This window comes from Phoca vitulina, unplaced genomic scaffold (genome assembly GCF_004348235.1).
Source record: "Phoca vitulina isolate PV1807 unplaced genomic scaffold, GSC_HSeal_1.0 scaffold22, whole genome shotgun sequence".
NCBI lineage: Eukaryota > Metazoa > Chordata > Mammalia > Carnivora > Phocidae > Phoca > Phoca vitulina.
Window position 1 is genome coordinate 12,019,845 of NW_022589725.1, and position 16,407 is coordinate 12,036,251.

At 49.7% G+C, this 16,407-nt stretch overlaps 1 protein-coding gene across 1 annotated transcript in view; it reads left to right on the forward strand.

The window, feature by feature from the left end:
- Nucleotides 1–5,063: 5,063 nt before the first annotated feature.
- The window catches only part of SNTA1 (syntrophin alpha 1), a 28,141-nt gene continuing 16,797 nt past the window's right edge, over nt 5,064–16,407 (forward strand). The window contains exons 1-2 of the mRNA XM_032419666.1: nt 5,064–5,477; nt 8,490–8,675. Of these exons, the coding sequence (XP_032275557.1) occupies nt 5,168–5,477; nt 8,490–8,675 (496 nt within the window). The 5' untranslated portion in view covers nt 5,064–5,167. The remainder of the gene's footprint in view (nt 5,478–8,489; nt 8,676–16,407) is intronic.

Below are 16,407 nucleotides of genomic sequence, written 5' to 3' on the forward strand. Positions count from 1 at the left end.
GGGATCATGACCTGAGCCGAAGGCAGTCGCTTAACCGACTGAGCCACCCAGGCGCCCCAAGGTGCCCCAATTTGAACAAGCATTTTAAGGAGGCAGCCTGAGGGGCGCCTGGGTGGCTCAGTCGGTTAAGCATCTGCCTTTGGCTCAGGTCATGATCCTGGGATCTTGGGATGGAGCCCCACATGGGGGTCCTGGCTCAGCTGGGAGCCTGCTTCTCCCTCTGCTCCTCCCCCCTGGTCCTGCGTGCTCTCTTTCTCACTCTCTCTAACAAATAAATAAAAATCTTAAAAAACAGGGGCGCCTGGGTGGCTCAGTCGTTAAGCGTCTGCCTTCGGCTCAGGTCATGATCCCAGGGTCCTGGGATCGAGCCCCGCATCAGGCTCTCTGCTCGGCCGGGAGCCTGCTTCTCCCTCTCCCACTCCCCCTGCTTGTGTTCCCTCTCTAGCCGTCTCTCTCTCTCTCTGTCAAATAAATAAAATAAGATCTTTAAAAAAAAAAAAATCTTAAAAAACAAAAACAAAACAAAACAAAGGAGGCAGCCTGATCCCCGGCACCAAGACAGCAAGATTAAAAAGTGTGAGTGTGAATTCCCTCTCCCTGCCTTGGCTTAAGTGGTGGGGAGTAGCCTCTTAACTGAAATGGGCTGTCTTGTGGAGAGGTGAGGTCCCCGTTACTGGAGGCATCCAAGCTCAGGCTAGAGGGGGAGCTCTCAGGGATGCTATAAAGGGGTTTCTTGCTTGAGTTTGGGTGGGGAATTGGAGTTGGTGACATTTGGTGGGTCCTCTTTCTAACCACCAAGACTTTAGGATGCTGACATTCCTTTACTCTAAGTTCCACATGCCTACATGCTGTGAATCTGACTTTGACTAGGATCCTAGGGTAGTCTAGTAGAAAGGACCAAAACTTCGCAATCAGAAATAACTTGGTTTATATTCAGGCTCTGCTGTTTATTAGCTGTATGACTTTGGACAAATCCCTTTCCCTCTCTAAGCCTTGGTTTCTTCCTCTGCAAAATGGAGATGATAAAGCCTGCCTTAGCAGGCTGCAATGCAGATTAAAAGGTGCCCTATAAGGGGCACATGGTTTGGTTTCGATCCCACAGGGCACCATGGACTCTTACACTTTGGAAGCCTCTCAACCTCCAGTAAGATCCAGGGACACCTGGGTGGCTCAGTCGGTTTAGTGTCTGCCTTCGGCTCAGGTCATGATTTCAGGCTTCTTGCTCAGCAGGGAGCCTGCTTCTCCCTCTGCCTGCCACTCCCCCTGCTTGTGCTCTCTCTCTCTCTCTGTCAGATAAATAAATCTTTTTTAAAAAATTTAAAAAAATGAAAAAAGCCTCCAGTAAGATCCAAATCTCTCCTGGGGTGCAGTATGATGTCACAGTGAGCCCTGGTGCCAGACTGACTGGGCTAATCACTTCAGGTCCCTGAGCCTCAGTTTCCACATCTGCCTCATGGGGATAATAACAAGGCCTACATCCTGGGTTGTCTTGAAGATTAAATAAGATGACCTCTGGAAAGCAGTTATGTTAAGCGGTGGATCGTGTAAACTCCCATTATTGCTGCCATCGTTGGGTCTGGGAGGCCAGGGATGTAGGAATCTCTGCTTCCTGCCTTGGAGCCCGTGCCTAGAGGCCTCCCCCTTTGACTAGGGGTCCCAACTCTAGGTCCAAGGGGTTGAGCCTGCAGGGCCTGCAGTGGGCATTTGAGACTAGTTCCCTGGGCAGGTCCCTTTCCTCTTTCCTTTGCCCTTCCCCCTTCTCATTCCTTGGGACTGAACTGATTTCCTCTGGGAGCTGTGCCCTGGGGTTTGGTGGGGAGCCAGGCCTGTGTGTGTGTGTGTGTGTGTGTCTGGAAGGCCAATTCCTGAGCTACAGCAGAGAGGCATCAGCTGACCACAGTGGAGGGGTAGAGTATTCCTCCAGCTACAGGGTTCCTGGGGGTGGGCTGACGGGGGCACAGTGGATTGCCATTGCCCATACTGTGCGATCACCAACACACACACAGGCACATAAAATACACACACATACTCATATATACACACACATACGCATATACATATACACATGCATACATCACTCTTTTCTTTGCCTTTTCCTTTGCCCTTCTCTGCTAGCCTCCTCTTATTCTGTACACATCACCTCTCTCCTTCCTCCCTTCCCATTTAACCAAAGAAAACAGTCCCCCAGGGGAGGAATTCTGTATCAGGGCTCTTTCTCACCAAGTTTGTCTGGGGCTCATTAAGTCTTTTTTAAGCAGAGCAATACGTGGGAGGACTTTTAAGGATCTGGCTCCAGGCTTTGGTCCTGGGAAAGGAGTCTGGTCTCTTGCCCTCCCCTGCTTTCTTGCCTCCTGCTTGATCCCTCCTCCTCTCCCTCTCTACCTTTAGAGTGAAGCTTCCAAAAGCCAAGTAGAAGATAGTTTTCATTTATCACAAGTGTTTACCCTTACTTTTCTCAGGTTGCTCTACCATCTTTAGAGCATAAAACTCATACTTTTAAAATACCAATGCAGGGACGCCTGGGTGGCTCAGTCGTCAAGCATCTGCCTTCTGCTCAGGTCATGATCCCAGGGTCCTGGGCTTGAGCCCCGCATCGGGCTCCCTGCTCGGCGGGAAGCCTGCTTCTCCCTCTTCCACTCCCCCTGCTTGTGTTCCCTCTCTCGCTGTGTCTCTCTCTATCAAATAAATAAATAAAAAATCTTAAAAAAAAAATCAATGCATAGGGGCGCCTGGCTGGCTCAGTCAGAAGAGCATGTCTCAATTTCCCCATCTCTAAAATGGGGATAATAGGCTGTGCAGGATGTGTGAGGTTTAAATGACAATGTCTATAAATCAGCCAGCTCGTGTGCCGATGTACAGCAAGTTGAATAAATGGCATCTGTGTATTATATGTACATGTGTATGTAACACATATGTATTATAATGTGGCCTCCGTGAATTTTCAGTGGTATAGAGCCATTTCCTTATAGTTGGATAGTTGGGCTGGTCTCTAGTTATTTGCAAACATAAGTTTGCTGTGGACAACTGGTATATGTACCTGTTTTCTTGTGAGTTTCCTTTTTCCCTTGATCATATCTACCTGAAGGTGCAGGGAGTCTACATAGTGATGTGGCCCTAACTATTTATTGCCTGACACCTCCCTGCGAGGTGTGGGAGCCAGAGACGAGGGGCAGATATGAAGGCTGGGTGAAGTGTGTGATTTGGTGGGATTTTTCTGGTAAGGATCCTACCTCACTTCTGTATTTGGCAGCTGTCTGGCAGTGGTTCAGTGCCTAGGCACTGTGTCAAACAAACCTCGGTTTGAGTCCCTGCTCTGTCCTACTCACAAATGTGTGATGGGCCAATTAGGCCTTCTAAATCCAAGTTTTCCCTTACTGTATAATGGGAGTGTTGTTAACTGCAGCTACTCCATGAGGCTACTGTAAAGTTGAGATAAAACAGGGACATGCTCAGATCTAGTTCTGGACAATAGTAAGCATTCAATAAATAAAAGCGACTAGGGGTGACTGGGTGGCTCAGGTCATGATCCCGGGGTCTTGGGATGGAGCCCCACGTGGGACTCCCTGCTCAGTGGGGAGCCTGCTTCTCCCTCTCCCTCTGCTGCTCCCCCTGCTTGTGCTCTCTCTCTCTGTGTCAAATAAATAAATAAAATCTGGTGCGCCTGGGTGGCTCAATTGTTTAGGCAACTGCCTTCAGCTCAGGTCATGAGCCCAGGGTCCTGGGATCGAGCCCCACATAGGGCTCCTTGCTCAGCAGGGAGCCTGCTTCTCCCTCTCCCTGCTACTCCGCCTGCTTGTGCTCTCTCTCTCTGTCAAATAAATAAATAAATAAAATCTTTTTTAAAAAATAAATCTTTAAAAAATAAATAAAAGCGACTATATATATTTTTTAAAGATTATTTATTTATTTATTTGAGAGAGAGAGTGAGAGAGAGAGAGAGAGAGACAAGAGGGGGGAGCGGGAGAGGGAGAAGCAGACTCCCTGCTGAGCAGGGAGCCCGATGCGGAACTCGATCCCGGGACTCCAGGATCATGACCTGAGCCGAAGGCAGTCGCTTAACCAAATGAGCCACCAGGCGCCCAAAAGCGACTATATTGATTGCACAGGAGTCACAGTTTACAATGCATTTTCACATTGATTTAATCCTGACACAAACCCTGTGAGGTAGCATTTCTTGTGATCCCCATTTCATAGATAAGGAAATTGAAGCCTAGAAAAGTGAAGTGATGGGATCCAGGTCTACAAGGAGGTAACAGAGTGACGCCCAGACCTAGAGCCCCACCTTCCAGCCCTCTTTCCTTACACCAGGAGCTCTGGGCTCTCCTCCAGCCAGGTCTCTCTGAGAGTGTGGGTCTTCAGGCTTTTCTCTGTTCTACTGTTAACAGAACAGGTGGTTAATCTCTTAAACTCCCATCCAATTTCGAGGTGGGGACTGTGTTCATCCCCTCCCCAAGCCCTAAACAGCCAGCAACGTGCTCATTCCCGGTGGGCGGGACCTGTCCGCCTTAGAAACCACGCCCCAGCTAAGCCACGCCCACATACCTAAGGCCCGGCCCCATATCGTAAACCCAACTCCTTCCAAACCCCGCCTGCGAAGTCCCTGGGGGCTCGGTGTCTCCACAAGTCCAGTCATGGCGGAGCAGCTCTCCGCCATACATAGCTCAGCCCCGCCGGCCAAAGCCTCGCACCAGGATCCACGGTTCCATCTCTTTCTCTTGGGCTCCTACCCCCGTGAGATACGGTCCCGGCCCTCGACGGCCTTGGGGAGCTCAGAGTTTCTGTCGCAGGATCCTGCTCCCGATACGAAGCCCGGCCCCCTTATGGCCCCGCCCAGGCCCGCACTTACCCGCTTCTCTCCTTACCTCTTGACCCCTACCCCCTGTCCCCTACGCCCGCAACCCCCAAGTAGTCCCACACTGCATCCTTCAAGACCTGGGCGCCGCCGCGTCCTAACCTGTTTGCCTGCGGCCCCGCCCCTCGCCGTAGCCACACCCCCTGGACAGCCCCGCCCCGAGGTTTCACCCCCCTCCCCCCCCCAGCGGCCGGGGGTAGGGTAGCGGCTGGTCCAGTCGGGCACCCGCTGCCCTCTGCCCTGGGCGCTCGGTTGGAGCGGGCCGGGCACTGTGGGGCAGGGCGAGCGCGGCCGCCTGGGGGCTCGGAGGCGAAGATGGCGTCCGGCAGGCGCTCCCCGCGCACCGGGCTGCTGGAACTGCGCGCCGGGCCTGGCTCGGGGGCTGGCGGCGAGCGGTGGCAGCGGGTGCTGCTCAGTCTGGCGGAGGACGCTCTGACCGTGAGCCCCGCCGACGGCGAGCTCGGCCCGGAGCCCGGCGCCCCGCGGGAGCCGGAGCCCGCGCAGCTCAACGGCGCCGCCGAGCCTGGCGCGGCGCCCCTGCAGCTGCCCGAGGCTCTGCTGCTCCAGCGGCGCCGGGTGACGGTGCGCAAGGCCGACGCCGGCGGGCTGGGCATCAGCATCAAAGGTGGGCACGGGGGGCGCGGTGTCTGTGGGGCCGCCGAGGGCGCAGGGGTCGCGGAGGCTGGCAGTCTACGGAGGACGTGGAGTTGGAAGACTTCTGTCTGGGGGCAAGGAGGGTGTCTGAGGGGGCAGAGGGAACGAGGACACCGGGAGCACCAAGGTCGGAGGGGTTTCGGGAGTCGGAGGCCTCAGTCCGGAGGCACAGGTGGAGCGGGTTGGGGCGCACCAAGGACAGGTGGGTGGGGAGTTCTGTGTGGAGGCATAGAGATGTCGGGGTTGCATGGGCATCAAGGACAAGAGGGGCCTTAGGAGAGCAAAGGATGGAGAAAGGGGACTGAGGCCTGGGAATCCAGGAGGAAGGAAGTCCCTGAGACACAACCAAGGTGGAGGGGAGGGGTAAGGCCTGGAGTTGGGAGTACAGGTTTGGAGACTTGGGTAGAGGCACAAGCCGGGCTCACAGACAGGGGTCCAGGAAGGACCTAGAAATCTGAGGACCCAGGACCCTGTGTGCCTAGGCAGAGAGTCCTGGGCTTGAGTTACCTGATCTGGCCATCATCACCTTAGGCAGAATTGAGAGGAGTGGACATAGAGTTGTTACTCTTCTCTGAGAAATTCTCCAATTACTGAGAGCTTTCTTTAGGATGCAGCCAGATTATGTTTGAGTCCTGGATCTGTGTGAACTTAGACAAGTCACTTCCCGTCTCTGAACTTCAGGTTCCTCACTATATAATGAAGCTAATGATTGAGTTGTAACGTTTCTGTGAGAACAGGAGTCTGAAGTACTCACCCTGCAAGCACACAGTAGGTGCCTGGTTCATTACTGCCGTTAGGTGAGAGGAAAAATGGAGGCCAGGAGAGACTTCCAAAGCAACTAACCGTACCGCTTAAAATCCCAGTATACTCCCAGCAGCTGGGTTCACCGTTCCTACCCATCTGCTTCTCAGGGCGCTATCTGCCTTGGGAAAGGGTGTCAGCTCTTCTATCACCTTGGATATGCACTGTTCTCTCTGCTGGTGCTGGGTCTATTCATTGGTGTCTTCAGACCCTTTGGCCTGGGGGAGAGGGTGGGGATGGTGGTGACTCAGCTACCACTGTGTGCTGAATGCTGTGCCCGGTACTCTAGGCTTATGATGCATTTCATCCAGGCAACACGTGGTAAAAAGTGGGGAGCACAATCTCCACTTTGCAGGTAGGGAAACCGAGACTCAGAAAAGTAAAACAATTTTCCCAGGCTCAGACAGTGAAGGACAGTGCTGGGATTTGAACCTCAATTATCAGGCCTTAAGAGAGTGCCCAGGGGATATGTTTTTTCCTCAAGGAAGGGCACATTCCCAGGCAGCCGACCAAAGGAATTTAAAAGGGAAAAATGGGAAAGACAGAGAGTGGACACCAGTCTTGCTCCTAAACTCCAGAATGGGAGAGGGCAACAGATCAATCCAGAAATTGTACACTCAGTGTTTTAAAGCAGAAAGGAACTTAGAGTTAATATAGAGTTCCATTTTACATATGGACAAGCTGAGACTTGGAGAGGAGCACGGACTTTCCAAGGTCACATAAAGTTACTCCTTAGCTCCATACTTAAGAGTTGGGAGTGAAGGTACTTTTAGGAGGGGTCAGGGGAAGGACCAGCTCCATTCAGTTCTTCATGGATAGAGCCTGGGCTCTTATTGCCGTGGTGACCTCCCTCTGAGGGTCCAGCCCAGCCTGAGGCAGCCTGGAATGATCATAGCTTCAAACTGAACTGAAGTCCCAAGTTTCTGGTGGAGGAGAGCAGATATAAATAGAAACCCATTCCTTGGGGCACCTGGGTGGCTCAGTGGGTTAAGCATCTGCCTTCGGCTCAGGTCATGATCTCAGGGTCCCGGGATTGAGCTCTGCATCGGGCTCCCTGCTCAGGGGGGAGCCTGCTTCTCCTTCTCTCTCTGCCCCTCCCCCTGCTTGTGCTCTGTCTCTCTCCCTCTCTTGCTCTGTCAAATAAATAAATAAAATCTTAAAAAAAAAAAAAAAGAAAGAAACCCATTCTTTTCTAGGCTTCAAATCCTGTGCAGTGCAGTGAGCAAACTGTTGGGCCTGTGTGGGGTCCAGGAGAGGCGTTGCAGTCTGACCTTTGCCACCAATTTGTTGTGTGACCTTGAAATAATGACCTCTTTATGGACCACTAGTTCCTCATCTTCAGTATTCTGGGATAGACTGGTAATGTGATATCTGAGGGCCTGACTTACAGTCAACTATAGGGTTAAAAGTGTTGGTTCTGGAGCCAGGAGACCTAGGTTCAGATACTGTTGGATGACCTTGGGCCAGGGGCTTCTCTCCGCACTTCATTTTTCCTGAGAGGAAACTGAGCATGCATGTGTGATTGGGATGTTGTGAAGATGCAGTGAGACAACATTGAAAGCATTTAGCTCGGTGCTTGGCACTTGGTATGTGAAACTAATGTGAACTATTATGACTATTTCATATTTTAAAAGGATATTCAAGAGCTTAGCAATAAAGCGATTCAGTAAGATGTATTAGCTTTTTTTTGTATCAGAGATGTAATTTGGATAGGCCTTTGAAATCTAGACTTTAAGGCCTTGGTTTTCAGCTGGGTCCCAGATTGTAAAACTTTCCAATTGCTGAAGAGATCCTTGGGGGACCATAGCAAATACTGACTTCTATCTTTATTCCAGATTAAGGGGTATCAGTGGGTTCCCCCATTGTGGGAAAATTGCTTAAGATACAAAATATTTAAGAAAAAGCTATTGAAGCACTTGTAAGTTACTCAAACACGGGCAAACACCCAAAGCATTTAGCCAAGGATCCAGTGACCAAACTCCTTTATGAATTTAGAACATGATTTATTAGTGTTCCAGACTTCTAAGACTCATTTCTGAGATCCTCTTTACTCTCTCATCCCCGCTTTCCTGGCACTGGGCTGGGCACTGAGGTAGGCCTTCAGAAATAATTTTGCCGTCATGTGACTCTTCAAGCATTGGAGTATCTGCCTCAGTTTCTTCCTCTTTCTGTGCCTGTGCAGGGGGCCGGGAGAACAAGATGCCTATTCTCATTTCCAAGATCTTCAAGGGCCTGGCAGCTGACCAGACCGAGTCCCTCTTCGTGGGGGATGCCATCTTGTCTGTGAATGGGGAGGACCTCTCCTCTGCTACCCATGATGAGGCGGTGCAGGTCCTGAAGAAGACAGGCAAAGACGTGGTGTTGGAGGGTAAGCACTGGGGACCCCAAGGGTGTTCAATTCTTTCCTGCTTCCCCCAGGCCTCAAGTGGCCCCAGCCCAGCAGTGGGGGTTGGGAGGTGGGCAGGGTTGAAAACAGAAACAGAATGTGGGGACCTGCCTTGACATAGTATGGGGTGGTGGTGGGAGAGCCAGCGCAGAGCCAGACAGACCTAGTTTTCATTTCCTTTCTCCCGTTCATGAGCTCTGTAGACTTGGACAAGTCATTTCATTTCCCTGAGCTTTTGTTTCCTCATCTGTAAAACAGGGATGTCACTTTTGTCTTGCTGGGTTGTGTGATCAGGACAAAAGGTACATGGCAGGATCTGCCACCCAGTGAGTGAATCAGGGAAAGAGAGGGGCAGCGAGGGACTGGGGAAGGGGCAGCTAATATTCTCTCTTGAGGAAACTGGAGAGCTCCCAGCTCCAGGGACCCTGAAACCCTAAGACCCATCCTCCTTGGGGAGAAGACTTGGCCTTTATGTTGCAGAACATCAGATCCTTCCAGCAAGGATCAGAGAGGAGTTTTGGAGGGGGACCTTGGTAGTTCCCCTCCACTATCCTCACATTGTGTGGTCTTGGATGAGACCTTTGTCTTCTCTGGGGCTTGGTTTCCCCATCGGTTGTGATAAGCTCCATGCTGTGGCTGTCCCATATCTGCCTTTTGCCATCTCTCTCAGGAGGTTTCTGCCTTGCTCAGCCCTTTCTTCAAACTTCCCTCAATTCCGGAAGCTGTGGGGGCCTGAGGAATGTGTGTTTGGCTCTTGGCCCAGAACAGGCACAGGGAGATGGCGGGGGCTGATGGAGAATGCCATAGCTAGTGAAGCTGCTGAGCTGAGCCCCAGGCCTGGATCCTGATAGATTGCCTTTATTTCCCCAAACAGGTCTCCAAGAGGCCACAGAAACAAACAGGCTCTGGGTGATCTTTGGCATGCTTGTGGCCTGACCTCGGTTCTCTCTCAGTTTTGTTTTATTTTTACATTTTTGGTGTATGTATTTAAGTACCACTGGTGCATTTTTAAAAAATATATATACTTTAAAAAAAGTCAACTTTGTGGTATTGGTCCTTGAAGCTTAAGTGTAACAGTCATATTTTAACAGCAAAGTTAAATCACAAGATCACTCATAAATGATATAGATATAAGGGACTCTCCCTACCCTATGCCTCATTACTTTGATATTATAGCCAGTAATGCAGTTGAAACTCATCAAAATGTCATGTTTTGGTTGACTTGAGAAGATCTTTTAGTTTCTGCTGTTTGAAAGTTTAATCTGGAGGTGGTGAGATTTCTACTGTAGACACATTTCTAACCCACACCAAGGTCCCCCTCACCCTCTCATATTTAGGTTGAGAATGTCTCTCCATCTGGGTTCTCAGCATGGGTCATTCTGAGAAGATAGCCTCTTTTTTTTTTTTTTAAAGATTTTTTTTTTATTATTTATTTGACAGACAGAGACACAGCGAGAGAGGGAACACAAGCAGGGGGAGTGGGAGAGGGAGAAGCAGGCTTCCCACTGAGCAGGGAGCCCGATGCGAGGCTCGATCCCAGGGCCCTGGGATCATGACCTGAGCCGAAGGCAGACGCTTAACGACTGAGCCACCCAGGCGACCCGAGAAGATAGCCTCTTTGAGTGTTGGAAGCTTAAGGCATCTCTTGGCTTCAGGAGCTAATACCCAAGCCTTCTGGTACTAGTAACCCAGCAAGACAAAAGACTGGTACAAGTATCAGTCTGGTACTCTATTCCTTCCTTACTAAGCCAAGAAGCATTTATAGACACCTACTATGTACCTGGTGTGCAGAGCATTGGGTCAGAAGCTAAATCAGGCCCAGGCCCTCTCCTGAAGGAGTTCCCCATCTGGTGGAGGGGACAAAGCATAAACACTGTCTCGTTCATACAAACTGTTTAAAAATCAATTTCTAAAATCTGTCTGCTCTGTGATGAATCTCTGGCCCTGGGTAAGACCCTTGCCTTCTCTGGCCCTCAGTTTCCCTATCGGTTGGGATTAGACTAGATCACAGATGACCAATGGCTTTCATTTTGAGTGTCATCTTCCCTGGTGGCTACCGGGAGGCTCGTATTTGGAAGGATTGGGAAGTCTTGTCTGGGCTCAGCAGAAAGGAGCTGGAAGTGATTAGCAACATCTATCATGGATACAGTAGGAAAGAGAAGTAACATATGTATTGTTCCAGGATTGAGGGTCTCTAGCTGTTACATTTTCTGAGACTTTTCCCAGGGTAAGATCTTTCCTTGGCAAACCTTGCCCCAGGTCTCTGGCTGGAACCTGGCCTGTCTCTTGCCCAAAATAGGATGTGGCACATTGTAGGCGCTCAGCAAACATTAGTAACTACCCTCCTCCCATCACATTTATTTAGAATTGGTATTATTTCCTCCTGAGATGTTTGGTAGCATTCTCCAAGGAAGCCATTTTTATTTTTATTTTATTTTATTTATTTATTTATTTATTTTTAAGATTTTATTTATTTATTTGACAGAGAGAGACACAGCGAGAGCGGGAACACAAGCAGGGGGGATGTGAGAGGGAGAAGCAGGCTTCCTGCAGAGCAGGGAGCCTGATGCGGGGCTCGATCCCAGGACCCTGGGATCATGACCTGAGCCGAAGGCAGATGCTTAACCAACTGAGCCACCCAGGCGCCCCATCCAAGGAAGCCATTTTTATAGAAAGGTTTTTAACTGCAGTTCTAGTGTTCTTAATAGGGCGGTTTTGATGATCTATTTTTTCTTGAATGAACTTCACTGGTTTATGTCTTTTAAAGAATTTGTCCATTTCATCTAAGTTGTCAGATTTACTGGCATAAAGTTGTTTATAATCTTCCCATAGTATTCCTCCCTTTTGGATGAGAGTGCTCTCTGCTTTCTTTTTCCTCCTCCCTTTATACTGCTCTACTCAGTGGTTTTGAGGGGAATCTCAGTCTAGTGGGGGGACAGCTGAGCAAAACTACCAGATTACGGATATGTTGTAGGTGCTGAGATGGGGTCTGCCCAGGGATCAGAGGAGGCAGTGGTTACATCTCTCTGGATAGTCAGGAAAGACTTCCTGGAGGCGGGGGTGCTGGCACTTTATGAACAATAAGCAGATGTGGGTATGGGGTGGGGGAAGGGCATTCCAGTCAGGAGAGCTGTGTGAGCAAGACCTCAGGGGGGTGAAATGACTTGACTTAGCTGGAGAACTGCCTGCGGACTAATTAGCTTTATCTGAGCCAAGGGTGTGAGGGAGTGGAGAAAGAGGAGGCTGTCCGGACTGAGAGCCTTCAGGGCCTTGAATGCCAGGCTAAAGGCATTTGGACTTCCTCTGGAGGGAAACAGAGAGCCATTAAAGAGGGTTCAGCAGGAGCAGCACACGGGCACATCTGGGTTTTAGCAGCATCAGCCTGGTTTGGAGGGAGGCAGAAATAGATGCAGAATGGCAGTGAGGAAGCTGGGACCATGAATAGGAAGGAGATGGTGGTGGTTTGACCTAAGAAGGCTTGGATAGGAGGAAGAGTCTGGAGGTTGTGGCCTTCTTGTTAGTTTTTTCCAGCGTTTTCTTAGTTGAAGTCTCTTTTGAGCTGCTCTCCTAGCCCAGCAGGCTTGTGAAAGGATAATTCCACCCAAAGCAGCAAAGGGGCAGGGGGCGGGGGGCAGGCTTTGGGGTCAAGAGTCTCTGAATTGCAGAAGTGACCTGAAAAGCCTGGAGGATTTGAGGGAGCTAGGATACTGGGATGTGGTTGGTCCTTGAGATATGGGGGACCTTGTGGAGAAGGTAAGGGTCTGGCAGCTTCACCCATCTGGACTCAGGGCTCCTGAGACCCTCTCTGGGCCTAGGTTCTGCCTTGGAGCCCATTACTAGCCACATTGTTCAAAACTTCCCGTCCCCCATTTCACTCCTGAGGCCACCTCCAAGGGGCCATGGAAAGATGGCCTGTCCTTTGGATGTGAACCTGGCAGGGCAGCTGGGCATCTTTCCTGAGGCCTGGGGCTCAGTGGGTACAGAGTCCCCTGAGAGCATCCTAGAAGGACAGATGTCACTAGCTAGCTCTGGGTGCCAGCCCTACTTCCCTGGCCTAAGTCAGGGGTTCAGCTGGGCCTTGGTAACCCCAGCCTGCCTTCTAGGCCCTTTCCTCTCCTAGGTCAGGGGTTTGCACAAATGTTTTCAGCTTGTTCTCAGCCACAGGGATGTGTTTGTGATCAGAGTCTGGGCCCAAGCTGGCAGCCAACACGCCTCTGTCTGCTGCTTAGAGAGGCCCATTGTGTGCACAGACCTGGAGCCAGGCCTAACCGGGGCCCTTGGAGACCGGGCCTGGGGGAAAAGGGAGAGACGGCCAAATGCTATCCACCCCGTCCACCCCCTCCACTCCCATTGTGGCTGGCAAGACAGGGACAACAGAGAGCCTGTGATGCATTAAAAAATAATACTAAAGGGACAGGGGCACCTGGCTGGCTCCGTTGGTAGAGCATGCCACTCTTTTTTTTTTTAAGATTTTATTTATTTGAGAGAGAGAGAGAGAGTGCGAGTGAGTACAAGCCTAGGAGAGAGGCAGAGGGAGAGGGAGAGGCAGGCTCCCCACTAAGCAGGGAGCCGGATGTGGGGCTCTATCCCAGGACCTTGGGATCATGACCTGAGCCGAAGGCAGACACGTAACTGACTGAGCCCCCCAGGTGCCCCATCACTCTTTAAAAAAAAAAAATGATTTATTTATTTGAGAGAGAGAGAGAGAGAGGAGGGGTGTGAGCAGGGGGAGGGGCAGGAGAGGGAGAGAGAGTCTTTTTTTTTTTTTTTTTTTTAAGATTTTATTTATTTATTTGACAGAGAGAGACAGCAAGAGAGGGAACACAAGCAGGGGGAGTGGGAGAGGGAGAAGCAGCCTTCCTGCTGAGCAGGGAGCCCGATGCAGGGCTTGATCCCAGGACCCCGAGATCATGACCTGAGCGGAAGGCAGATGCTTAACAACGGAACCACGCAGGTGCCCCAGGGAGAGAGTCTTAAGCAGGCTCCACACTGAGCACGGAGCCTGAGCTGGGGCTCAATCTCACACAACTCTGAGATCATGACCTGAGCCCAAACCAAGAGTCTGATGCTTAACTGACTGAGCAACCAGGAGCCCCATGCATGTGACTCTTGATCTTGGAGTTGTGAGTTTGAGCCCCACGTTGGGTGTAGAAATTACTTAAAAATAAAATTTTTAAAAATAATAATAATACTAAAGGATAGTAAAAATTAAAGTCAGTTTGTACTTTGTACTTTTTTGTACTTTGTACAAAATAGAGAAGGTACATCCCACATAAAGATCAAACTTCTTTTTTTTTTAAGGATTTTATTTACTTATTTGACAGAGAGAGACACGGTTTGAGAGGGAACACAAGCAGGGGGAGTGAGAGAGGGAGAAGCAGGCTTCCCGTGGAGCAGGGAGCCCGATGTGGGGCTCGATCCCAGGACCCTGGGATTATGACCTGAGCCAAAGGCAGATGCTTAACGACTGAGCCACCCAGGCGCCCCAAGATCAAACTTTTAAAAGATAACAGGCATAGAGTAGCATGTGCACAAATATTCATGATAAAAGGCAGTATAGTGTGGGGCGCCTGGGTGGCTTAGTCGGTTGAGTGACCGACTCTTGGTTTTGGCTCAGGTCATGATCTCAGGGTCCTGGGATCGAGCCCTGCGTCAGGCTCTGCACTCAGCTCAGTCGGCTTGTGGCTTCTCTCCTTTCCTCTTCTTCTGCCCCTCCCCTTGCTCTCTCCCTCTTTGTCTCTCCCTCTATCTCTAAAATAAATAAATAAATCTTAAAAAAAAAAAAAAGACAGCGTAGAGTGATAGCAGTTGCCGTAAATCCCCATTTTACAGACGAGGTCACCAAGGTTTGTTGAGAATAAGTCCTTCAGATCATATGACTAATAAATTGACAGAATTCAAACTGAGGTCTGTCTGGTTGCCTAAGCCACTATTGCTTCAGCCTTGGGTAATACCTACCTCGCATGGTTATCTGCAAGATTAAAAACTAAAACATGCCAAGGCTGGTGCTCATAGTAGGTACTCGATTATTTAGTTTATTTGCTCTTTTTGAGGATGGGACAGTGCATTTGAAGTGCATAGCACAATGTCTTTCGCATGGAAGCGTTCAGTGAATGTCAGCCTCTCTCATCTTTATGTCCGCAGCAGGCCCTCACTGTTGTTTCCTCCAGTGAACTCGAAGGTCTTTCAGGGCAGGACTCGTGCAGTTTGTCTCAGAGGCCTACGCCTGGCACTGAGCCCAGCGGCACACATTCGCTCTTGGTCAGTAGGGATTTGTCCCTGGGGTCCATCTCTGACCCTTTCTACTTTGCCTGAACCTTGTCAATTGCGGTTAACTTTCCTAAATGTTTAAGATGGGGCTCAAGTCTCAACCAGGGCTTGACTAAGTCCTGAGAGTATCCATGATGAGTCCTTGGGACTCCTGCAGGCTCCTCCCCTGGGAGATGGGCACTGCCAGGTGTCCTGCCCAAAATCTGGCTTAATGTATCACTACGGTCAAAAGAGGGATGTAAGTCATGGATGCAGCAAATACGAAGTCACCCTGCTTGGCTTAGCCAAGTGATGCTGTGCCCCTGACGTACCTGAGGGGCCTCTGAATGGAGCCCCCATCCAGTCCTCCATGACCACAAAGACCTGTTGTTCTAATCATTGTTCTCAAGGAAGCATTTATTTGGCCACACACACACACCCCCACCCCCACCCCATACACATGCACACATGGCTTTAGGCCACGTGACTGCCTGTAGATAAAACTTGACTTAATCTGGGCCTGGCCTGTTCCCTGGATCTTGATTAAAATGCCTGTGGGGGCTCTGGAGACAGGTTCTGGGCCTCAGTTTGCTGTGTGAGCCTGGCTGCTGATGGTGGTGGAGGAAATAATGAGATAATGATCGTGATGGTAGTGTCTGCTGTTTATTGAGCACCTACAATGTGCTAGGTGCCTTCCATATGTTTTCTCACTGAATCCTCAAAACCGCCTCTATGAATTAGATGTCCCATTGTGCAGATGAGAACACTGAAACTCAGAGAGGCGAGGCTGTTTTCCCAAGGTCACACTGTGGCAGAGATGGGATTTGAGCTCAGATCTGCCAGATGAAAAAACTCTTAAATGTTTCTGATGCACTTCAAGTCATGTCACCCCTGGGAGACAGTTTATTCAATGTATTCAACTGTTACAGAAGGATCCTTCTCATTGAATTGTTGCAATTAGGTGAAGATGTGTTTGTGAGAGTCAAGCTTGGTGCTTGGTCTATGGTGGGCTCTCAGTAAGCGCCATTTCTCCCAGTACTAAGGTCCTGGAGCCCTTTGCTTATTGAGGTGATGAGCTCCATCTCTGGATCCTGTCTTACATGGTTTGGAATGCACTGGTGTATATATATATATTTTTTAAATTTAAATTCAATTTAGTTAACACATAGTATATTATTAGTTTCAGAGGTAGGATTAGTGATTCATCAGTTGCATGTAACCCCATGCGGTGGTATATTTTTAAAAGTAAAGTAGATTTTAAAAATAATGTAAAAAGTAATATACGCTTACAAAAAACCCTAGGAGAATGTAAAGCAATTACCTTCTTCTTTTTTTTATTTTTTAAATTTTTTATTATTATTGTTATTTTTAAAGATTTTATTTATTTATTTGACAGGGAGAGACACAGCAAGAGAGGGAACACAAGCAGGGGGAGTGAGAGAGGGAGAAGCAGGCCTTCCGCCAA